The sequence below is a fragment of the Uloborus diversus genome, chromosome 1, assembly GCF_026930045.1.
Source record: "Uloborus diversus isolate 005 chromosome 1, Udiv.v.3.1, whole genome shotgun sequence".
NCBI lineage: Eukaryota > Metazoa > Arthropoda > Arachnida > Araneae > Uloboridae > Uloborus > Uloborus diversus.
Genome location: NC_072731.1, coordinates 39,027,607 through 39,054,487, shown reverse-complemented (window position 1 = coordinate 39,054,487; position 26,881 = coordinate 39,027,607). Strand labels below are relative to the sequence as shown.

The 26,881-nt window shown below is 32.6% G+C and overlaps 1 protein-coding gene across 1 annotated transcript in view; it reads right to left on the bottom strand.

Moving 5' to 3' along the window:
- Positions 1-24,827, bottom strand: part of LOC129234377 (histone deacetylase 4-like) — a 126,805-nt gene extending 101,978 nt beyond the window's left edge. The window contains exon 1 of the mRNA XM_054868370.1: positions 24,597-24,827. Within this exon, the coding sequence (XP_054724345.1) occupies positions 24,597-24,639 (43 nt within the window). The 5' untranslated portion in view covers positions 24,640-24,827. The remainder of the gene's footprint in view (positions 1-24,596) is intronic.
- Positions 24,828-26,881: the final 2,054 nt, after the last annotated feature.

Sequence of the window (26,881 nt, the reverse complement as noted above, 5' to 3'; positions counted from 1 at the left end):
AAGTCAACATCATAGGTAAACGAAAGACAAAAACGAGCTGATGTGTGCATCACATGACTTCCTTTTACTCCAATTTAATGTCATTTCCCCGTTATTCGCTATTTTAATGTGATTCAATATTTATTCTCTAAATATCACCAACAATGGCCAAATTGAAACCAAAAAAAAAAAAAAAACTCCGCCAAATTTGTCGCCAAGTTGGCGACAAAACTTGGCGACCAAAAGACTGGCGATATATCGCCAAGTGTCCGACAAATTATAACGCCACTTGAGTTTACATCGAAATTAACAATGATTTCCCCCCAAAAAGGTGCAAAAGACCCCCTTAGGAACATCCGAAAGCAACCAAAAGGGGAGGTGCACAACTAGACCCCACTACGAGTCTATGTACCAAATTTCAACTTTCTAGGACATACCATTTTTGAGTTATGCGAGATACATACGCACATACGCACATACGCACATACGCACACACACACACATACGCACATACATACAGACGTCACGAGAAAAGTCGTTGTAATTACCTCGGTGATGGTCAAAATGGATATTTCGCGTGTCTATACATTCTTAGGCACTTTTCCGCATGTGGTCGAATCGAAAAAAAAACTCAACATTCATTTGGGGGTGAGCAAAATGGAAATTAAGGGCGATTTTTGAGTGAAAATTTTTTCGCGAATACAATACTTCCTTTTTTGTAAAAGGAAGTAATAAACAAACAGCGGACATAAGTAGTGTGATAGCCTTATTAACAGCTACCTCAGTTTTTTTTTTTCATTTGAATATCATGATTACGAAGCTCTATTTGAATGGAACAACAGCACATAAAGGTTTCACTATATTTGAATAAATATCTCTGCAACAACTAATTCACACACAAAAAAGAAGAAGAAGAAATCCTGACTCGTAATTTAATTCAATACCTAAGGCAACGACAAGTAAGTGAAAAGAGAAGAGAAAAAAAATGAAATAGCAATAAAATTCAACCTTGCACTTCTACAAAAAAAGAACAGAACTGAGGCAGGCTGAAGATTTACAGTCAAGCTAGAATGTGATGCACGACATCAGCTCCGATATCAAAACCTACCATGCAGAACTTTCTCCCGTCAAGGTCAAAACTAGTTAAATCTTACCACCGCAATTTTGCTTGTTCTCTTGATCCTTTCTTCTTTCTCAAAGCATGTTGCTTAACCCTATGAACTATCTTTTTTTTGCAGAAACTATTAGTAACAGATCCTATTTATAGCAGACTGGGGCTGACCAACCATGGTCACACACAACATTTATGAGAATTTTTTTATAATTATTTATTTCAAAAATCTTTAAACAATAATGTATTATTTTCACAGTAATTATTTAAAACTAACTATATGACGGGTAAAAATTGCTTCGCCATTTGAACTAAGCAATTGCCTGGTTTGGTTATATTTTCATCGTTAATGTTTTAACCCTAACTCCAGTGGATGAAACCTAAACTACAGTAGATAGCATACATTGTTGATCCCTTTTTCGTTTCTTCATTCTCCTGAAATGACAGTTTTACCAGTTAAACAGTTAAGTTAACCGATCGAGTTCACCTTCTCACATTAAAGCCCTACCTTGCATTTTAAACATTACCAAACCATACGATCAAATTATCATGTCGTGGTGCGAGTTTCATTGTTGATGACATCAGCGTTACTCGATCATTGGCTATTATATATGTGAGGATTTCTTTAAAGCATGACATAGTTGACATACATTTGTAAAATTTAATTGATATGGAATTCTTGTAAGACGTTACTAAGTAATAAATATTAATGAATAATATTAATTTCGCTCGTTAATTTTTGACTGAAACTTTTTACTCATTTTTTGTTACGACAAAAAAATCTGTAAATATTGCCACATTATCGGTAAATATTGTCACATGCTCGCAAACGGTTTTGAAAGAAAAAAACCGTGTACATTGTTAAAATTTTGCTTTCATAATTTAACATTAAAAATTAATTTGAAGCGTAACACTTACATTTTGAATGATAGGGTGCGGACGTTCATTCAAGAACTCTTGAAGCTACAACTAAAATATGAATTTGATTTATTTTTTTCGTTTTTTTAATCGAAAAGTATTTTGGTATTACTGGCCAATTAATCAATGTGTTCCACCATCTATCCGACCTCGATCGTTTCAAACAATGTTAAAGCTTCTAATTCACCTTGAAAAAATCTCAAGGCACACAACTATCTCTTCGGTCATTACGAATCTTATTGATCTTGTCGCATTTCATTTAAAAAGTCAAGTATTTTGCTTTTCCATGCTTTTTCAAGACGAAAAAGGAACAATCTGCCAACATAAGAATACATTAAAAAGAAAAAATACATTTATAAAAAAAATAGCAATTTTAAATTATAGATAAAATATATACGATATAGACTATATAAATTTATTAAAGATAAATTGAATACGAAACTTATCATTTAAAAAACAATAAAGACAATGATTGTACACATCATTTCGTAAGTAAAAAGGAAACGAAAGTCCTACTAAGAGAATGCAATAAATAAATAATGAAATTTTCGATAAAAGATTGAAAACATTGTTTACAATTGAGGAAATTCACGTGGATGACTTCATAAAAAATTTGTTCTCGGATTTGCTCAGTTGTACCTCACAGACTACCAAGTCTACTGCCCTATAGTTTAATAGTGACATAATACTGACATATTAGTTTTGAAACAAAAAGAGAAAAGGAAAAAAAATCCTCAAAGTATATTTTTCTCTATGAATACCGCAGTTTCTTTTTCTTTGAAATTTACTGAACATTGAGGAGTAGCATTAAAAAGGAGCTAAGTGAGTTAAGTAATAAAAACAAAGTTTTACTGGAGATGAAAAAACAATTAGGAGGCCTTAAAGTTACTGCTAAAAATATACAGAAGAAGCATGTGTAGCCTGAAAAAAGTTGGTTTTGAAAATAAAATGATCCATTAGTTTGGTTTTGTTAGTTATTTAAATGATTCCTAATCGTTCCTCCCTTCTCCTGTCAAATTGTGTTTTTGTCACGTAACTCCTCTTCATCGTCAACTCCTCAATAATTGGGCTTGGGACCTTATTCGAGCAAGCTAAAGCGCCTTTACAAGTAGACAACTCCGTTGTGTCCACAAGTATTTTAAATGGTAGGATTTTTTGGCAGAAGTCAATCGCTAATAAACGTTTCATTTAAAAAGTCATTCGATTAAAGATTTTATATGGCATCAAAGTTCTTCTTTAGCATGAGAAGATATAACTAGCAAATTTACAATCGATTCTTTATCAGAACAGCAATGCACATACAACAACATCTCAGTAAAAGTCGATGCAAGATTCTGGAGAAAAAACACGAGAGTAAACACTAAGATTTTTTCCCACAGAAAAAAGGAACGACAAAAAAGATTAGAACAACGAACATTTTTGAAGTTTCCACATTCCACATTCAAGTTTTTTTTTCTCTTTCCTATTTTTAAAATAATGACAAAACAAATAATTTTCCCCTTCTCAAAACACAAACACACACAGTAAGCAAATTAGTTGCAAAAATGAAGACAGAAATAAATACTGTCATACTACTTCCTCCTCCCTCTCCTCCCCCAAAAAAACCACGCAACTATAGAAATTTATAGTTAATGGCAGAGAAAAAGGACATTGTAGTCGCTGTTTATAATCGATTTTCAACCAATAATGTTTCAGCTTACGAGGTTATTTCAGAGCTATAGAAAAAAAAATTAAGCACAGCGTGAGGTATCACAACCACAAAAAGCGAACTGTGTATGCTATAAATGTACTGAGGACACGTGCTATTGCAACCGTAAGATGAAATTCAGAATCTAAGGACACAGTGGGGAAAAAAAGACACTTACAGTTCCATAAATAAATGTGGGAAACACGGGACGCGCATTTTGTATTCTTTGAAATGGATTAAACAAAATATGGTAGGAAGAATAAACCTTTTAGCTGTCGCTCTTTCTTTTTATAAACGAGACAACCGTTTCAAATTTGTAAAATAACTAGTCAAACAACAGCCTAATCAACGTAATAAAAATGCAAAACGGCGATTAAAACTTTTTTTTTCTCTTTTCCGGTGCAATTTCAACATTACTTTATGAAAGTTTTGTGAAGACAATAGAAGACTAGTGTCTGGAAGTAAACTCAATAATTCGTCTTTTTTCAAACGCTTTTTCTAACACTATTTTATGGACAAAGCAAATTTCTGAATTTCACAAAAGCAGTACAGGGTTGACACAAAATAAATACCGTTTTGTTAAAAAGTTACTTTTAAAATTATTGCCACACGAAAGTAAAGATAAATAAAGCACTTTTTTCCTGCTACTAAAGTAAAATATGTGCATCTTGTGTTATACGACAAACATTTTATCTGTACTCCAGTTTGTTTCACATACCGCATTATTCATTTCCATGGGGTTTCATCAAACACACTGGCTACCAACCACTGATGTCGAAAGCACAAGAACTTTATTAGTGTAACATTATGAATCATTCACATAATGATAATACAAAATGAGTGAGAAGCACTGGATTACAGATTAAAAGTCTGTCATGCAACAAAAAGCTCACATTGAACTGTAAAAACTAACAATATAAACAACTAACTATATATACAAACTAACAATATATATATATATATATATATATATAAACATAAACTTGGAACATTTTTTTCCTTTAATCTCGAGTGTCAATTATTTTAATAAGTACAGTAACCCCTCGTTATATCACTAAACCGGATACGCGCGCGTAGCTGTTTTCCTTTGTTTCTACAAAAATTAAGTTATAAAAAAAAATATGTTTTACATTTAAAATTAAAAGGTTATATTTCTCAAAAAAAGTATTTTCTTCTTTTTGCAATCAATGAACAAATCTGGCATATTTTCCATTGACTTAATTCGTTGCAGTTTAAGTTAAAACTGTCGATTCCTATTCCAACATAAAACAATAAAAACATTTTAAATTATTCTTTTTTAGTTTTAGAGAAAAATTGGTGGAAAAATTTTCTTTTGTTTTTATTAAAAAATCGTCTTAACTAATATTTTTGTAGATGCACATGTCATTAATTTTTACGTTAATTGAATTGCTACTTTTTATGACCTCGGTTGTATCACAAATTCGGATATATCGCAGTTTTTTGCTGTTTCCCGAGAAGCAAGATGCATCAAGGGGTCACTGTAAAAAAAAAATCATAATCCGGTCATTATTTGACACTCACCCCACACACCTTGTTTTATACAGTTAAAATCGGCGTTCGGAAATGGAATCAAAACGGTGCATCTACCATGGCACACGTTGTGAGTTTTCTCTTCATATCTCTCTGATTCTGATACTTAAATTTATACATTTGCGACCAGATGGCTTAGGATTGCTTACAGCTAGGGATTGCAATACTGATATTTCGAGCAGTTTTGCAATTTCGTAATACCGGTATTTGCTGAGGTAAAATACCGGTATTTTCGGTATTAGCTGAAAATAATAAATAGTTTCAATTAAAAAAATTTCAATTTAACTTTTTAAATATCTACTTATAATAATTGTCATTACTATAGATGGCGAGACAAAATGCATTTTCTGTGCGCTTTTGTGCACCATCCTTTCATTTTTCGCTGATCATTCACTTTTTCTTTGGTGAAAGTTAGTTTCGAGTGTAATTTTGAATGCATTTGTCCTATGAACAATTTATTCCAACCATCAATGGCAGTAACACTTTAAGATTTATCTTTTAATCATTTGTTTCAACTATACTAAATATTGAGAAAAACTTTATCTGGTCAGTAACAGCATTTTTCAAGTGCAGGAAAGTTGAACACTGAATTGAGTTCAGGGCTTAAAAGCAATTCAGTAGATGCATTATGTTTTTTACTATTATTGATTTTTCATTAGGACATTTGATCCTTCATTTTATATTTCTTCAGAATACCTTTTTCGTGAATATAATTTTTGTCCAAAATTATGAAATATGGCGACGAATCCATTTGTTTTCATGCATTTTTTGAAAAATTTCAAATACCGGTATTAATACCGGTATTCCGGTACCACGTTTTAAAAATATCGAATACCGGTATTGAATTTTTGTTCCGGTATTGCAATCCCTACTTACAGCACTTGAATTCGAATTAGGTGCAAGGTTTTGATGTCTTTGTTTAAGGTTCTAGACTCGGTTGACAATAACGTGCAACCAGTTCTTAGTGCACCTGGTCATACAGAATAATTTTTAAGTGAAAAAAAAAAATCTGAACCCGAAATTTTGTTACTATAGCGATCATTGCGACTGTTCCAACCGTAAAGTATTCTTTGGTAGTGGTTCATGCCTGAGTGCTAATCTGTGTTTAATCCCGGGTAGCCAGTCAAGGTCAATTCATCCCTCCAGAATTGATGAAATCGTAACCACGGGCGCTTTGGAGGTTGGTTGTGTTTTTTTTTTTTTTTTTTTTTTTTCATTCGAACAAAACAGGTATTGCACTTGGGAACAGTGATTTTGGTGACACAGATCTGCGACTTGCTTTTCACTTGTTTTTACGCTCCTGAGTCCAAAAACGGTTTTGGCTTTAGTTAACCACGTCTTAAAGCTACATAGAGCTCAAAGTGGCTACTTCACAAAATGTACGATATTTTTGTAGAGACCCCTACCTCCATCTCAAAGCAAAATCACCTCTAAAGATTCAGGAAGCCATGCATATTTGTACAGAAATTGTTGTTTAACCTCTTAACAAGTGTTATGCAATGTTGTAAAATAGAAAAATAAAAACTTTTCAAGGTTTGCATTATTTAAAAAAAAAATAGTAAAAAATGTCCTTTGATTTTTTGTCCTTCCCCTGTCGAGGACTGGAATGAATGTTTCTCACACCTGGTAATAGTTGTATTAACTCATAATTTAATCTTTGAATTCTGGTCTCATCATAGAAATAATCATAATTAGTTCCTTTTTGAATAAATACACGGTGTCGAGTATTATTCGGGTGATCTCAAGTTACCTCAAGTATACTTATCAAGAGATAAGTATTTTTAATGATTGTCATTACCCTGTCTTTGATAATTCATTTAATTTTGTAATAATCGATCAATGAATGATTGACTCTTGTTTGTATAGAGTTCCCCCCCTTACTTTAAGTGACATTGATATTTGTTGTTTGTAGTTATGACAATATATAAGTTAACTTTAATTTTTGTCATTCCCCTGTCGTCCTTCCCCTGTAAAATGTAAGGGAAACAAATAACCACAATAACTACTTTTTGGACACCACGACATTGGTTCTTTTTCAAATACATAAAAGTAGTGTTTCCTTTTCCCACATAAATTATAATATCGTCAGTAAAACGCATTATTTCCTCTAAGTGTCATTCCCTTGGCAGAGTGAATGCCATTCCTTGCCCTATCCAAATTGCGCTGTTTAGGGAAAATGACCCTTCTCCGTCTTTACCACTTTACAGCAAAATTCCAACAACATCGTCTCGCGTAGAGTAATTCTAGAGGAACAATCTATCAAAAAAAGGAAATATACGGAACGTATTCCTATTACGGCAATCGTTGTGATGAACACTATCTAAAAACTATCGCCCCCCTCCAGAAAATCTACCGCTCCAGACAACCAGATATATCCACTCTTTCCAAAATCTCTTACATAGGACTGATAAGATCTACCAATCGTAATATTATCTGGCAAATTAGATAAGAATGTTACACCACAGGTCATTGTCACAAAAAATTCTGAAATGTTGCATCGTTGTGACTGCTTGAACTTGGCTGAAACTCATCGACACTGTACAGTTAGTTAGTTCACTCAGGTATCTACGGACGTCTTAAATGGAGCAATTCAACGTTTCTGAAGGTCATTTTACAACAGTTAGTAATTCAAGTAAATTATTTTAACGCACATATTAAACGACTAAAGAAGGGGAAAAAAAGAAAGAAAAAATGGCCTTTCTTCTTTACTAATAATAAAGCTGAAAGTCTGTATGTCTGGATCTCTGGATGTCTGTTACACGCATCGCCTAGCCTAGACCGTTCGGCCGATTTTCATGAAATTCGGCCCAAAATTAGTTCCTAGCATAGGGTTCGCACCTCGAAGCAATTTTTCGAAAATTCAATTTTCTTCTTTTTCTATTTCATTATTAAGCCAATTTGTCCCGAGAAAATTATCTCAGCATGAACGAGTAAATTACCATAACATGAACGAGCAAATTTCCAAACGTGGACGAGCAAAATACCCTAAAGTGAACGAGCAAATTGCTATAACATGGGCGAGCAAATTGGCAAGAAATTCATCATCTATTATTTGTAAATTTACAGGCGAACCAAATGACCTTCTAATTTTCTACTACGGGCAAAGCCGTGCGGGTACCGCTAGTGTGCGACAAAAAATACAAATCGGAAATAAGAGGCTTTACATAAATAATGTCACACTTTTTTTTCAGAATTTTTGACCGCTTCCCCCTCCCAACTTTTGACAAAAAATGTCACACATCACCCCCTCCCTTTTGTTACAAGTCAAGCCATTTTTCATTAACATATTCTGATAAAAATGAGTGATGTCACACTTCCTGTAATGAATAAAATGACCACCAATTGATAAGCGTGCACTTGTTATCATTTTTCAGGTTTTATTGAATTTGGTCCGATTTTCCTGTATGTAAACTTTGAGAAAGAGATTTAGCTACACAATATCGTTAAAAAGACAAAATTGGTTTTACATTTAATTTCAAAAAAAAAAAAAACAAATCATAATGTTTGAAAATTCTCTATGGAAATGCTTTTTATTCTGCCTGTTTTTAAGAATGTAAAGTTCAAACTTTAGAACCTCACACCTTCCCCCTGTAAGGCCTTTTTTTTGAACAGATTCCTCTAAAAGCTATATTTGAATGATAAAGCAAGCTAAAATATTACTGTGAAAAAGCTACATACGGTACCTGCTAAAACAAAGAAGTTGTCATCACAGAAACATAAGCTGTCTCATTGCTTTAAAAGTTTGGTCAAGTTCTGGTCCTGCCGTTACTTAAGAATTTTTCTAGATTTTTTGCTTTAAGCCATCTTAATAAAACATACCATGTTCACATGTGCCTCGTGTTCCCTTTCCCCTATCCTATCTACAATTTTTCAAGTATCACATTGAAAAGTGTGACTCTTTCACAAATTATCTCAAATCTTTATGATTTTGCAAAAAATTATAAAAATCGGCTAACGTTAAATGATAAAAATATATTTAACGGTTAGGAAATGTGATAGGGGGAAAGGGGAGAACGCTTCCTTAATGCAACGTCCGGAACCCGGTGACATTTTTTGCCATATAACATTCCTTTATCTGGAAGACAATCCATGGAAAGAAGACTGTATATCTACAATTTTTTCAAGTACTATATCACATTGAAAAGTGTACGACTCTTTTACAAACTATCTCAAAACTTTATGATGTTGCTAAAATGTTTAAAAATCAGTCCACATTATGAGGTAAAAAGATATTTAATGGTTACAGAAATTTGATTGGGGAAAAGGGAGAGCGTTCCCTGATGCAACGTCCGGAGTCCTGTGACATTTTTTGCCATATAACATTTCTTTATCTGGTAGACAATCCATGGAAGGAAGACTGTATATCTACAATTTTTTCAAGTACTATATCACATTGAAAAGTGTACGACTCTTTTACAAACTATCTCAAAACTTTATGATGTTGCTAAAATGTTTAAAAATCAGTACACATTATGAGGTAAAAAGATATTTAATGGTTACAGAAATTTGATTGGGGAAAGGGGAGAGCGTTCCCTGATGCAACGTCCGGAGTCCTGTGACATTTTTTGCCATATAACATTTCTTTATCTGGTAGACAATCCATGGAAGGAAGACTGTATATCTACAATTTTTTCAAGTACTATATCACATTGAAAAGTGTACGACTCTTTTACAAACTATCTCAAAACTTTATGATGTTACTAAAATGTTTAAAAATCAGTTTACATTATGAGGTAAAAAGATATTTAATGGTTACAGAAATTTGATTGGGGAAAGGGGAGAGCGTTCCCTGATGCAACGTCCGGAGTCCTGTGACATTTTTTGCCATATAACATTCCTTCATCTGGAAGAAAATTCATGGAAGGAAGACTGTATATCTACAATTTTTTTAAGTATATCACATTGAAAAGTGTACGACTCTTTTATAAACTATCTGAAATCTTTATGACGTTGCTAAAATGTATAAAAATCAGTCAACCTTATGTGGTAAAAAGATATTTAATGGTTAGGGAAATGTGATTATGGTAAGGGGAGAGCGTTCCCTGATGCAACGTCCGGAGCCCTGTGATATTTTTTTGACGCATAACATTTCTTCATCTATAACCGTGGAACCCCAGGGTTCTACGGAGATCACTTAAGGGTTTCACGACACCTGTGCTCTTCCTTTCAATTCAAGCTAATTACTTTTAAAATCGATAAAAGTACGATTTGAGTGAAGCTTTTAATCAGTATTTTACGAATGAACAGCAAAGAAAACATCAAAATAAGACAGGGATTAAAACCCCATTTATTATCAGCGCACGACCTCGTTCTATGTCAGTACAACAATACTAAATTTTTATAGAAAGATATTTAATATTTTTAAGAAATTTCGTTTTTCTTTTTAATGAGCTGAAACATTTGAAATAGTTTTCATTTTTAGTGATAGCAAGACATTTTTAGATAGTTGAACTTAACTTCAGATTATGAAGATAGATCAGGGTTCCGTGAAAAAAAGGGAACATTAAAAAGGGTTCCACTTATTAAAGAAGTTAAAAAACACTTATGTACAAGAAAATCCATGTATGGAAGTTACGTAAGTATGATCAAACTCAAGGGAAACTACTGGAAAAAGGAAACTTTGCTAAAGAAGCAGTAAAAAATGAAATTGAAATATGCCCAACACAAGTCTCGAAAGCAATGCAAGACACCTTGCATATTAAAATCGTAGCTTTGAATAGGCGTGGCATAATTAACGTGCAATAAGATAGTTAAAGATAATGAAGGTCAAAGAATTTGTGATACGTAAAATTAATTGTATGATGAAGGTCATTTATCACAGAGGCAAAACACACTGTGCATAAATTTGGATGATTCCTCTCTGCCTATGATATTATAATCTGCTGGCTCGAATTTGTAGTATTAATTATCTTATAATTGACGTATAATCTAATTAAACAGAGACAGTAATTAAAGAATATGTGAGAGAAAAAATTGTCTGAAAACAGAACATAATTTGACAGGTGAAATTTTCTGTTGTTAAAAGGTTATCGGTCTTATGCTCATATCGGGACACACAGAAAAAAAAAAAGAATTTTAAAGATTTTTTAAACAGTAACTTTGATGACCTTTGATGACCAAATTATAGAAAGTGATAACGTTTGTAGACTTAAAGGATAAAATATTAAGAAATTAAAGATGATAAATTGAATCAATAAGAAAATAACACTGAAAATATAAATAAATACATTAGCTCTTTTTCCCCCCAAGTAAGTGAAAAATACAAAACAATATGAGGAAATTGGAAACATGATTATGAGATTATTGATGAATCTAAGTAATGCATTAAAATGTTCAATTCATAAAGCGTTTTGAAATAAATTATGACGATTTCACTGTTAATTACACCTATTAAATGTGTAATATTTAGAAGCAAAAAACCGCTTATCTTTCCTAATGGTTTCTGCATAATGTTTTACATGATTTTTAACAAAAATTCTGCTTTAAAATCATAGATTGAAGAGTAATAAATAGATGCCAAAATGTAAGCAATTATATTTTAAAACTAGCGCAAACTCTATTTTCAATATAATACATTTTGTAACTACAATAAGAAAAATAATATTTTGACAATTTTTAGAAAAACAACAATCAGATTTTTAGTTAGATCACATTTTCCTAGACTAGATTAGTGCTAATTTCGTTTCAGATTAGTAAATCACAACTACAGTCAAAAGAAAAGCTACACGAATGTTGTAGAGGAGCCTATATTTTTTCTTCAATTAAAAAACATCATTTCTTACATCTAAGTTAATTATTGCACTTTATTTTGAATACTCTCATTTGCCCGCAGGTATAAATATGTTGAAATATTTGGTTACTATCTCCCCCTCCCAATAAAAAAAAATGTATTTAAACTCATGCGTACTAATTGAAACTTTTAATGAAGAATTGCAACTTCAATGTCACTGAATGAGAATCAGCAGCATAAGTGATTTTCATATCGCTTAAAATACATATACTTGAATGTTCACATTCAATAATTTGTCAATATTAATTATTACCTCAATAGATTTATTCTGTTTTTGATATTTTCTTACAAAATACAATTTTAATAAAATTATAGTTTTGGGCATTTTCAAACACTTTTGCTTGCAAGGGATTTTGGACTGGGTGGTAAAATCCATGGTTTTTATCGGTAGTGTCCGAAACCTCACCGACCTTGATAAAGAGCGAACTATTGCTCAGAGACACGAACGGCAAAGGAGAAAGCTTTAAGTCACAGACTCAAGTTTGCATCATGGTCAGAGCAAGAATGTTAGCGATCGGTGTGGCTCTTCATCCGACCTTGTCCAATTGGTTCGTAATTTGTAAGTGCTCTTCAGGCACACTTCCTACTCGCCCCGTTTAGCCAAATATATGCCATGTCCTAGTGGTTCGAACTTCATCTAAGCTGCAGGTCCATCAGTGATTCGTAGGGGCACTTCCTGCTCATAGTGTTTTTCCAAAGATAAGTTAGTGCACAAGCTGGTCGGCTGTTGAACTTATAGCCCAAGTACCGAGAGCGAGTTTGTTACAAGACAGCATATATTCTGCAATGAAGATATCAGTGAATCTTATCATTGCAAATGACAGCGTATAAAAGTAGGTTGAAATAGTATGTAACCCTACTTTATATTTTTCTTTTTATTTCTTTTTTTTTTCTATTGTGCAACTAACTGTAAGTTGATGATACGCAGGCACATTTGCCGCTATACATTTGAATGGCTCTGGTGATTCACTTTACCATCACATCAGCTAATTTTTCCATTTCCAATGACATTTCTTCATTGAATTTTTTTTTTCTTTTCAAAAACTTAAATATGATATCGCTCCAAACTAGTCATTTTTTGCCAAAACAATTGCACGTGTGTGACTGCAATCTAGTCAACTTGCTTATCCTGACAGAAGAAAACGGTCACTATTTTGATTAAACTATTGCTTAGACCAAGATACAATTCATCCATCTCTATCTCCTTAGCGTCAGACTAAAATGGAAGCGATTCAAGGTGGAGTGATACAGATCGGACATAAACAATAAATAAAACAAAATCCCATCTTTACCGTATTCTGTGAGCGGAATATCCATGGATCAGTCAGCCATACCCCATTTTCCGCACGAGTGGCGGGGAAGAATCACTTGGAACTCGGTGGTTGCAACTCAGGCAGGAAGATGGGAAAGTGGCAGACAAGATTATTAATGTCTTACCTTTGTTTTTGAGTAACTCAGGCAGTAGGGAGGACTATGAGAGGCGTTAAGAAGAGACTGCTTTTACAGTCAGTAATCGTCTGGGTGGTTTCCTTTTATTATGTAGTTATAAATATACAAAAATCGACTTTTGATTTGAAAAATGTCCAATAGATTTTTAACATTATAAATAGCTTCGTGAAATTGAAACAACAAAACTAATTTTAAATATCAAAACCAGGAGTATACATTTCCTTCAGAAAAAGGAAGCGTGGAATGATGACGGCGATACGACTGCACAGCAGATTTTTTGGGTGGTGAAATAGGTCAAAAGGAACAGTGAACTTTTATATGGAAAAGACCGCTCTAAACTATGAACTCTATTTGTTACTTTCTTGTTCATGAAAAAAAAAAAAAAAAACTATTTCCATTTCATTATCTCCCCCGTCCCACCAGTCTTTTTACCTAGTTCGACACAAATTGTTGTAATTTTATATAGATATATGTGGAAACCTTTTTAAAACTTTCAATTTTTGACTATTTCCTGGACGTTGACAAATTTTGAAATTTTTTTTAACGTTTCTCAACAATTATGACTAAATTCCCTATTGATGACTATTATAATTAGTAAAAAAGAAACTAATTGCTTGCAGAACTTCCTCGAAATTTCATTAATTTGATTATTTTGGACTGTTTTCAATGTTGTTAAAAAAATAAAGAGGTAACATGGAAAAAATTCAGAAAAATTTTCTTATGTTCTTTCTTAAATAATATAAAAAATTGAATCTAGTTCATAAATTCATTTCAAAAAGCATTTTCGGCTGTGAAAATTTCTAATATTTCAATATGTCTACAAATGCAAAAACATTCAGACTTTAATTTGGGATAAAAACGTTTTAGACTTGAACTTATAATACAAAATGTCTCGTGGAGAGAAAAAAAAAATATTTTTTTCAGGTGAAAAGCGTGCAGTACAGTAAAACCTGTAAAGTTGACCACCCTTGTAAGTTGACCACCTGTCTAAATTGACCACTATTTTGAGGCACCGAATTAGATCTTATCATGTAATTCAAGTTACTCTATAAGTTGATTACCTGTTTAAGTTGACCGCCAAATTAGTACACTGCAAGTGGTCAACTTACACAGGTTTCACTGTACTTGTATTATAGTATACGTACGTGTTATTTTTCTCGGATGACTTTTCATCCAGAAGCTCACACTTCTTTCCATTGAAAAAGGTGTTCCTTGTAACACCGAAATACGTGCCTGCAATCATTTGCAATTTTTGTGTTTCATAACGTTGGATTACTGACTTTCTGCCTTAGCCCTGGCTATAGGGCGGTAACTCACTGAAAATTTTCCATTTATTTTCAATTCTTCGTTTTTTTCCCTCAAGCTTTTTCTTGACCTTCAAAACAATCTTATGCTTAATTTATTTCCATGATCTGAACAAAATTGAAACGTTTTTTTTCCACGCAAAATGTCTAGTCCAACTATAAATAAATGAATAATTTTGTTCAATCATCATAAAATATATATGATCTTTCCCAAAGTTTTGATTTGCGGTATCGTTAACGGCACGTCAAAATGACAGATCAATTTCCTCAAGGACACCAATTACATTTCAGTAATGTCATTAATAAAAGGGAAGAATATCGTATATTTATGAAATATTAAAATCTATTAAAACTACGTTAAAAGATAAAGTTTATGAAAATCAGATGAAAATGTTATGTAAATGCACAGTTGGGCTACGCTTTTCTTAATCCTGTGAAGCAGGAAGTATTTGCATTAATTTGACAAATTAATCAAGATACCAGATTGATTGTACATAAATAATAAATTGTAAATTTATATCTGATGCGTTGAAAAGATAAGGACAAAATTCGTGGTAGCCACCGGCCATTGAGCGACAAAATGAAAAAAAAAAAAAAAAAAAAAGGCGGTTAGAAAGATCAACACTTAATCGCAACATCAAAACATAAATTAATGACTTTAAAGTTACAAAAGGCATTGAGTAATTGGTAAAATCTGTTTCATCAAAATCAAGAGGCAGCTTTTGTGAAATGATTTATTAAAAACATATTAGAGACATTAATTAATGTATTTACGATTGTTAATTTCAACAAACTAGAAAAATATTCGTTTTGCAATTTGAGTAAAAACTAGTGGCCACTATTGCAAAATAGTGGCTACTCATGAAATTGTAACAACCAGCCACTGGCGATTAAATAATTTTCACCAGTTACTCACTTAAGTTCTTCTTTCAATTTACGAAATAAAATAAAAAAAGTAGAATGTAAATTATTACATAGGTAACGTGATGTTTTTCTCAAAAGAAAAATAAAATCGTTAAAACTGAGTAATTAATGTGAACTACATTTTCACACACAACGCGTTTTTTTCTTTCCTTCTGGTTTTTGGTTTTAAGGAATGCTTTTTAGTTTAAAAAGGTTGACAGCAAAAAATTATTGTTGATATTACTTAATATGCTTTATTTTGATGTTGTGTTTATTCCTTTTATAGGTTTTTTTCTATGTTTTCTTCATTGTCTGTAGGCATGTGCTGTATTCAGTGTGTTTTTCCTAATATAGCCCTTCCAATGGAGTAATGAGCCTGGTTTTGTACTTCATGTATTTTTTTCAAAAGCAGGGCATGATTATTAAGTTAACTAGGTCATTTCCTAGAGCCCCCACTTTTTAGGGGTCCCTAAATGGATGAATCTGTTTCAGCCAAAAACTAAAATTCTAAGGTTTGGCTACAGAAGGGTCCGTGAAAAAGTGTTTGGCTTCAGGTCACTCAATTTCTTAACCGGGTATTGTCTGTTTTCCACGAGAAGGCACTTGACTCCGCCTTTGTCACGTGATATCCGATGATTATATTTCGCTGTTTTCGGCAGAAGGCACATTCGGATCATAGCATTTTGTCGTAAAAGCAACAGTTTTTAAAACGTAAGAATAACGAAAGTAGCAACAGACAAGTGAAGCAAGTGTTGAGACTTCTTTTTTGCACATTAAAATGCACGCCAAAGTTAAGGTTGGCTAGTTGTCACATTTAAAAGCACGCAGAAATGTCTACCCATCATCCCCGCGTAAAATTGAACTCTACATTCGAGAAGGCTTGGCGAAGTGCCTTCTCATGGAAAACGGACTATAATCATGAAACACCTTCCATCGCTGATACGTTCAGTCTCGTTTGAACTTAAAAAAAATCAAAATATTTCATTTTCTCTTTTATTCAGAGTGTAATATACCATGTACTACAAATAAAACTCCAGGTTATAGGTTCTAGATTAAGATTCTGAAAATCCATATGGTTGCGCCCCTTAATCTAGCTTGATTTTTTAACTAGATGAGAAAAATATCTACAATAAAAGTGTAAACAAGGCAATTCCTTTGCTAGGATGCTGAATTGAAATACTCATTTCTCCAGAAAAGATAAGGCTGTAGCAACGTTTATTTACTCATCACAAAATAGAAACAACAAAATTATTTATAATTCTCTATTTTCTTTCAAGAAAAAAAATCAAAACAAAACATCAAATAAAGAAGAAAACATACGGCTGTTTATCACTGTCGCTTTCATGGTGTTCGCAATGACCCGAATTGCCTTCGAATTATATGGGAGGAGCTACGTAAAAGAAAAAAAAAATCATAACCTGTTTGAATGCGTTACATTTCACTGAGAAGCGATTCCTTTCCTAACCAGCAGCTCAGGCGAGAAAGTTTTTTCCCCCTTGAGTCAAGTTTAGCTGTTGAATCGCATTAAACGGAAGCTACAAAGAGAAGCTATCTTCATCCGTTCAAGTGCTATATAATTCCTTTATTCCTTTGACTGAAAATTACAATAATTGTCCAGCCTTTCCTCTCAGTATACATTAAAAATTATGCTTTAATATAAGTGACACAATGTGAAGGGTTGGGGGGGGGGGGGGGAGATTGATCATAATCCACCATGCACAAATTTTCCTCAGTATGTTTTTAAGCTTAAAATATTGAATCTTTTCCGAGTTAGCCTCATTCTTTGCTGTTAAAACTCAGTCACTATGATGATTCTTCCGTGAATTATGTTACTCTTAAACTAGAAAATCGCCCGTCAAGGTATGACGGGTGAAAATTTCTTCTCATTCAAACGAAGCAATTGCCTGTCTGGTGATATTTTGATGGTAGTTGAAATTTTAACCCTAACTACAGCGGATTAACGCTAAAAACGCGTTCATTGTTGACCACTTTTTCGTTTCTCTATTCTCTTAAAGTAAGTCTCACCAGTAAAATAGTTAAGTTACTACTATCTACTGGAGTTTAGGGTAAATCCACTGGATTTAGGGTTAAAATTTCAACGATCAAAATTTCGTCAAACAGGCGATTGCTTCGTTCAAATGTAGAAGCAATATTCACCCACCATACCTTGACTGGCGATTTTTTGGTAAATAAATGAAATGAAATAATGGAAAGGGAAGAGAAGAAGAGAGTCGACAATGGCATCTCATAGAAAATCACGAACCAATTTACAAACTAGTGATAAGTAGAATGCTACTCTGAAGCTGACAACACTGAAAGAGTGTCGGACTCTGAGGGAAAATGACAGACTCCGACTCTTGGAATTTTAACCGTTCGACTCTCGACGCCGACACCTGAAAATCAGTCGGACTTCAACTCCGCAAACCCTGACTGAAAGGGGGCAAGTTCTTCAAGTTGGAACAAACATAACAATATTCTGCGAAATATGTACCTCACTAAAAATAAAACACCAACGCAAAAAAGTGCTTAACTGTGTTTATTATTTGAACGCGGTTTATATCCGACTCGGTTCGTTATCTTGCGCCATAGTTTTTTCTTTCTTTATACAGTTTGACGTCACAAACAAAATATAAACTTCTTGATAGCAGTATGTAGATGTATTCAGCGAATAATAAGACTTGTGACTTGCGATAAGATCCAAACACGGAAACATTCGCTTAAAGTGAAGGAAATATGCAAATGTAAGTAATAAATCACTTTTAGTTTACTCGTCATTTTTTTTAACTGACAAATTAAATAAAAGAAGCAGAAAGGTCAAATCAGAAGTCCAGAAATAGTTTTTAAAGTATACTTTTTTTTTTCATTTTTATAAATTTTTTTTTAAAAATCGCTTTAAACACAAATTATAATTTCATAATATTTGTCGGTCCTTTTTGAAATCAAGTGTCTAATAATTTCTGGGAGTCAAATTGCAGAATTGTTTTTAAAAAAATCATTGAAAATATATTATGTGTATACTTTTAACTTTATTTATCTGCAAATTCAACATTTTGGGTAAATTACTAGTTCTATGCATGGTTTAGGGATTTTTTTAAAAGTTCGGATTGTTGTTAAACAGTGATGTTGTAGTTTTAATTTCATGGAAAAACCTAATTCTTACAGTGTTAGACTTTAGAAATTCCACTTTTAAAGTTGAGAAACTTTCATTAATTTTAAGGAATGATTTATTTATGTATTATGTTATGTGAGCTCTTTTCGTAGCACCGTCTATTGACAAGAATTGAAAAAATATTTTACTCAAGAACATTGTTTTGCTGCCAAAACATCAAAAGTTAAATCAAAATAAAAAAGCACAAACAAAGCAAAAAAAGGGGAAAAAATGCAATTTTATCAACAACTCATTTAAGATGATTGACGAAGGAATAATATAATTAGCTAGAACAAAGGAACACGCAACATTCAGTCATTAAAGGAAAAAGACGGATTACACATACATTAGAACGATTGTAAACATCACAAAAACACGAGAAAAAGACGAACGGAATTCCGGTCTTTAAAAATCTTTATGTAAGCAATAGGGAAATTTAAAAATAAATTACACTCTATACAAGTAATTGTGTTAAATGCTAAAAATGCTACACTTAATTTCTCTTGTTTTATATTTTCTACAACTATAAAATTTCAAAAGAAACAAAAATACTCAAAGCGATACAATTGAACTCAGTTAACATAAAGTGTCAAAAATCTTGTTCGTATTAGCCGTTATTCGTAACAACCGTGAGTGAGTGATAATGTAAAAAAACGAAGAAATGCTTACCCATAGTTAAAAAACATTACTACTAATACAAACATTGTAACCTAATTATTAGTGTATTCAGAAAATTAATAACTCATTTCTTATAAATGAATGTTTTTGGAAAATATTGAAAAAGGAAAATGACAATTGACAATCGTGGAATAGGTTGTTCACCAGGTAAAGTACGGGCTTTATTTTCTATACAAAATATTTAATATTTTCTTCTCTTTACACAATGGGACTTCTACTACCTAACAAAATGATGAATCATTTCTAAAAAGGGAAAATTACAGTATTCAACCGCGAACATTTTAGGTAAAGAGGTCAGAAATTTTTGCTCGTCTTAGCTGAGACTTTCAGTTTAATTTATGTATTATGCATGAAATTTTTAATGTAATTAGATAGCAAACCAAACTTAACGAACAAAATGTTCGCTTTAGCCATGATTTCGTATTAAACGTGGTCGTACTAAGAGAGTTAAACTGCATTTATTAATTTATTACGACAATTTTTCTTGAACACTTAAAATCGAATTTGATTACTTTCAGCAAAACCGCTTCTATTTATTGAGTGCGTTACATATAGGTAACACTAGAATTTTTATTTTGAATAAACAAAGCGATGATTAAACAAAGCTTTGCTGCAATTGAATATACAGTAGAACTTCGATTATACGTAACTCTTTTGACTGAACCGCTTTCAACGTGTCGGGTTCCAAAAATTAAAATTTTTTAAATCCATTTTGATGGGCAAACACTTCACTTCAAGGTCACTGGAGAAGGGCCGTTCCTGATAGAGGCACCAAATTATATCCGTGAATTTCTATCACTACATGTTTTTTCCCCCTCACTCCAACCAGTAAATTTCTGAAACATTCTAAATAGTCCCAGTTTTTAAAATGCTATCAAGTTGAAAACGATCGAAACTGAACACAAAATATTGTTTTATTACGTAGTAATTATAACTACTTGTTTTTTCTTTTAAATTAGAGAATAAAACATGAAGTTAAACGCAATAAAGATTTACGTTTTCTATACTATGCCTTTTTAAAATTACTTTTAATTTTTTTACTTGTGTGACACTGGCCGAGTTCATTCCGGACTTAATTAGCAAGTGAGCTCGCGGGAGCAGAGCTCCTGCACTTTTTTAAAAAAATTGAATGAGAGATTTCACATTTCCGACGAAATTCAGCCTTTTTATGTACAAAAAAAAAACTTCTGCGGACTTATAGGGCTCCCACACTTCTTTTGTTAGAAATTAAGCCTCAATTAAATACTTATTTTCTAAATTTGTTCCTATTCAAAGTTCCAAGTTTCTGCGGTCCAGTGAAAGCCATTTTCAAGTAACTATTTTATCCGAAATTTTCGATTAACTGAAAGCTGGTTCGATCGCTTCGGAAAATTGAAGCTCTACTATATCTTGAGTGTTTTAAATTACATAATATGGTTGAATCATCCATTTAAGGTGTTCCTAAAACATATGCTCATGCAACAGAAACATCCTTTCGGAAATTACTCAATGGATCACTACGTCTCGTCTTAGTAGATAAAAGCTGGGTAATATTTTGATTTTATGAAACGCTTCAAAAAATGGTGTATCCTAGATCTTTTTACACAAGCGACAAAGAAATTTTTATTACTGTTATAAAAATGCGACTTTTTGTGAAAATTGCTTTTTTTTTTGTCAGAGGTGCCCACAGGGAGGAGGGGGGGGGGTATGGCGCAAGTTGCCATATTCCTACCCCCATTTGGGAGGGATTTTTTTAATCATTTATTTATTTATTTGAATCTGCTCATTAATTTATTTTCAATTTAATTAATTTATTTTATTTTCTTTTATTTTATTCTGTTTAAATATATTTCATTTATTTATTTAGTTTGTGTGTGTATATGTATTATGCAGCTCTGGTTAGTTGAACTGTGACTTTGACTATGTTTACCTATTTTAGGGGAGTTTAGTGAAAAATGGACGCGTTATTGGGTCGGATTTCAGTTGGCATATTTTTGAAAAACTACTAAGAAAGTTTTTCAACTCAACTTAACGCCAATTACCCCTCCCTATTTACCGAAACAGAGGTAAACATTGTCTGACTCGGAGCTCAACTTCTCAGAGCCGCACTATATGTGGTATATCATTGGCGTAGCGTAGAACTTCTTCTAATAAAATAATGCTAATAATAATGATTTAAAAACAAATGAATTAATAAATTAATAAAAAATGTCTTTTAAAAATAAATTAAGTATAAAAAGAGAACTAAAAAATAAAAATAATATTAAAAGAAGAGAGGGTTGAGAAAAATGGGGGGGGGGGGTAATTTGCGCCATTGAACTTGGGGAGGGGGATGGGCACCCCTGTTTTTGTGAAAAAAAAACTGATGAATTGATAGAAAAATTATTAAGAACGAATCGTATTAGACTGGTCTTGAGCGAAACATATGAAAACATCAACTGAGAGAAAAAAAAGTTTTTGTATTATTTAGTAACTTTTTTAAAGGTCAATTTTGGAGACTGCAATTCTTTTGACAGGTGAGATTTCGTAATTTTGAATTTTATGAGACGTCGACCACTTTGCAATCTTTGAATGCAAATTACAGTTAAACCCCTCCTAACGGACACCCCTCAAGTGCGGACACCCCTTTTATGCGAACGATTTTTAATTCCCCGATTTCAAGGCAAATAACATTATTAAACCCCTCTCCTGCGGACACCCCTCTATTGTGGACAAAAAATTTTGTCCCATCAGTGTCCGCATTAGAGGGATTTTACTGTAGTTTTTTGCGCACCGAGACTATTATTTGGTGTCAGAATTTATATTTCTAACTTTGCTGTGAATGGGCAGGTAAAATTTCGCATTAATCGCAATTCAGTTTTTACAGTTGAAAGATACATGAAATTTTGTGAAAAATAAATACCAATTTCGGTATTGAGGGAATTTTAAAGTTAGCATTTTTATGCTTCAAAATAGTTTACTCAATTTTATTTATTTATCATTTTTTCGCTTATTCGAAAACAATTTCAGATTGTTACACCTAGAAGTGCTCTACAGCAATTTCCTTTTATTTTTCCACGATAGTGGAAGTAAATAAATAAATAAACAAAATAAAGGGTGGAAAAAGAAAAGAAAGAAAAACTGATTTAATAAGCAAATATTCACCCATGTCAAAGATGAGCGGAGAGTTAAAATAAAAGCCATAAAAACTCAAATCACATTTTATTAATAGGCCTCACTTTTTTTGCTTTAATTCCTTAAACTTAATATTTACTTTCAAAAATAAAAGTTGAAAAAATGTAAATGGTATTAAAATACTGTTGGAGTACTGATTGCCTTCCAGAATCTACCAAAACATAAAATCTACAGAATTTTATTCATAATTATTTTTCAAATAGTACATTTTATTTTATTAAGGAAACAAAAAATTTTAGAACGGAAAAGGAGTACACCAAAAGTTGAAATAAAATTTCCTAACGTAAATGTACTGTAATTCATACAGTCTATTCGAGTGCATACTGTAAAGTAATTTTAAAAAACAAATGTAAAAACATTTATGAAAGTGTGGAAAAACGCTCAAATCATACTCGCAAAAAAAAGACATCCTGTTTTTGATACTTTGAAAAGCCCAAATAAGAATACTAATTTTATACTATCAATAAGTTTGATATAATTGTAACATATGTAAAAATAACCATAGGTTCTCAAATATTTTAGAATTTTAGAATTTAATAGAACCGTTTTGTAATTTATTTTTTAAAATAAATTACAAAACGGTTTAACATTGGCTATCAGAAAAAGCTTTAAACATACGGAAGTAGTGTTTTTTCAAACTTAAGGTCTATTCCACGTTCAATTGACTATATCAGAATGTCTTACGAGTGAATTTTTAAAATGTAATAAAAAGTTACGTTTTTAATAAATAAAATGCACAATATCAATTTTAAAAGCACGTTTCTCTGCAAATAATAAAATAAATAAACTATATGAACAAAAACAAATTAATTAATTAAATAAATAAGATAAAACAATCAATTAAATAAATAAATAAATAAATAACAAATAAAAATTGATGATAAAAAAAATAATATTCCCATTTGCCATTCGAAAGAAAAGCAAATGTTCCACGAACTGATTACATAACGTTGCGTCATGTAACAAGACTAATTCATTTACATTCTTGTAATAGTTGCAAGTAATAGTTTCCGCTTCGAACGAACCGATGAGTCATATGTCACTAGGGCGCAAACGATTTTTTTGGCAGGGGGTTAGCACCTGAAGATGGATAAATTGATGCGTCATGTGATGGGGGTGGAGCGGAGAACATAATTCGCCATTCAAGTAATTCCCGATACTTATGAAGCAAAAATGACTCCACCCAAGAAAACGAAAAGAAGAATTTCGAACTAATGACCAATTTTAATCCCTCAGTTCAAGGTCAGACATCACTGGGATTGACCACCCCTGAATCGCATCCTTTCCCTCCTCCATCGCATCCCATCGAGATGACATTTGTAAACAAACAATGATATTTCCCTGTTGCCATCTCTGGTTTACAAAAAAAAAAGGAAAAGGGAGAATCCATCGAATGAAGAAAGCTTGTTTGGGAAAGTGGTTGAAGAAAGTGTAATTGGCATTAGTTATGCCCGACTGAATTGCAACATCAGACCTCACCTGAAAAGCACGAGTGAGGCGAGCCGCGCTGTTAGAGAAACTTTCCATGTAGAGGTTTTTCGAACGCCGCGGTGATGTAGTGGTATCGCGAATAGCATTATTAGCCAAACACCATGGTCACTTATAACAGCAGGCGGAGCAAAAACGTGTCCTTGAAGTCGGATGCCAACATACCAAGACCGAAGCTTTTACAACTTTTCTTTTCTAGATATTTGACGTGAGCCGCTCTTCCACCAATTCACACAACACATCAAAAATATCAAGTGCTTTTCCCTGCCATTCTGGATCCCGATTTCCAATTGCGAATCATAATAAAAACAATACGAGGATCCATTCCTCAGCGATATAGATGTCACCACGAGACACAAGGTAGGCAATATTCACGGTGCATTCGAACTACGTGGGACAATATTGAATGACAGGATATAAACAATATCGCAACTCACCAATCGGCTCTCTCCATTCCGGTCCCATCTTAAAGGTAGACATAGCGATGCTGAGTGTATGAATGATGATTAAACCCACATATGAAACAGATATTGGTGAATCACCGTTGACAGAAATCAGGAATCAAACCACGGCTCGGCAGTAAACAGAGGGGCCGCCGTCACGGCACGCATAGTTTGCGTTATCGATATAGGATCCTGCTTCTTCACGACTGCGTCGCAGCGCCGCGATTTTTCCCACTACCGCTGTAAACGAAAAATGTCTCACGTGTTGAGTCGGCTATTTCCTAAGCGAAAGTGGTCTGTCGCCAAACAGCTCTGGCGATCGCCAAAGCTATGTTTTCGCGCAACATTTGCGGCTTCTCCCGTGTTACTGTTTCAAATCGATGGCAGTCGGAGGAAACAGATTCAATAAAATGCGGTGAAATGGAGTGAATTGGAAGACTTTTCAAATTTGATAATTAAAAAAAGTAGTTAAAGATTTTTTCTGAATTTGGGTTTTTGGTTAGAAATTTCGGTCAAGAAATTTTGGGGCCTGTCAAAAATTACTTTTACGGAGCCCCCTCCATATTGTTTACCCATACGTCCGAACATATATTTATCCCGCATTTTAAAAATCTCGGGCCTCCTTCAGGCTCGGGCCCGAACAAACGGGTGTCTCTTCTCCCCCCCTCTAGTGCACGCCCCTGGTCAAGATTTGTTATTGCAATTTTACGTAAAAAGGAAACTTTTTGAACAGTTTATATTTTTACAAAAAATTTTTAGCAGTGTTCCAATTCACTCCGTAGAAAGGGGTACATCGGAACATATGTTAAAATCTTTATTTGTAATGATTCAGCCTTTAATAGAATTAATACAAAAACAAGTAATACTGATGGGAAAAAAAGATACAGGAAGTAACTTTCAAGGAAAATCTCTATTCTTAATGCAAGTCATACCTTGACGGGCGATTTTCTAGTTCTAAAATAAAATCCAAATTCAGGCCGTATATGAAAGAATTGCAGCAAATACTTAATAAGAACATAGCCACAAAAGAATCTATTATGATAACACTACAAATAAGGACATTTATTGTAAACAAGAGTGGCGCACAAGTTTTAGCCCCAAAACGAACATAAAATTCACCTTATAATTTAAAAAAGAAGAAACAAAAACATTAAATATTGCAAAAAATAACGCAGAAAAAAAAGAGACAACTCGATGTAGGGGAATGTGGAGCAAAGTGAAATAGCTGGTCAAAGTGAAATTGTAAAATGTAAACCTTGTATTTAGCGCTACTTATCTAATAATACTTTACCTTCGTAGCAGCACATATAGTCTGTTAAAACACGGAAAAGTTACAGCTGAAAATCGAAGCAAATGATGCTTCAAGCAATTTTCAAAAACTGGTACTCATATTGTAATATTTTGTTGTAAGTTAAAAATTATTTTTGCTACTATAAAATGACAAAGTCATTGTTTTTAACATTTTAAAAATTAAATGAGACCCAATAATATTCCGTACGGTATTGATTTATATAATATTAAAGTTATTTTTATTTTAAATGTTTTTTTTTAAACATTTTCCAAGTACATGTGGGGCAAAGTGAAACAGTTCATTCTGTTTCACTTTCAATTATTTATTAAAGCACTTACGTATTCAGTTATTATTTAATTAAACTATATTCCTTAATTTAATAATTAACTTATTTATTCACTCCTTCACTTACTTTCTTATTCATTCACTAATTTATTTTTATTGGATATAATAATTGATTAATTTATTTGTTTATTCGTTTATTCATAGTCTATTCATTTACTCATTCATTTGATCAAAAATATTTTTCAAAATCAAATAAAAAATATTTCATTACGTTTTAATGCAAGTGTTATTATAAAATACATTGTTCTTCTTTATGTACTGCCATTTTCAACAAAACTTTCTCCCAATTTGCTCAGTCAATATACAAGTAATACGGCGTTAAATCGGGCCTCACTACATCGCTCATTCGGATAAATCGCGCTTTTCCTCTGTCCCCTGAAAAATTAAACGTAAGCAATTTTCGTTATAAATTTGAGGTCACTTTCGTAGTAAACACATTGTATTTCGCAAGAAAATTCTTTGCTTCCCATTTTAGCTAATAAACAAAACAGAGATGTATTTCATTCTTCTGACTTCGCTTTGGTTATAATGGTTTAATTTCTCATTTCTCCAAAAAACCATTAGAATATTTCAAACTGCTTTTTATACTATTAAAAAAAAAAAACAATGGTAAGATAATTTTGTTGCTTTCATTCAAAAGTTC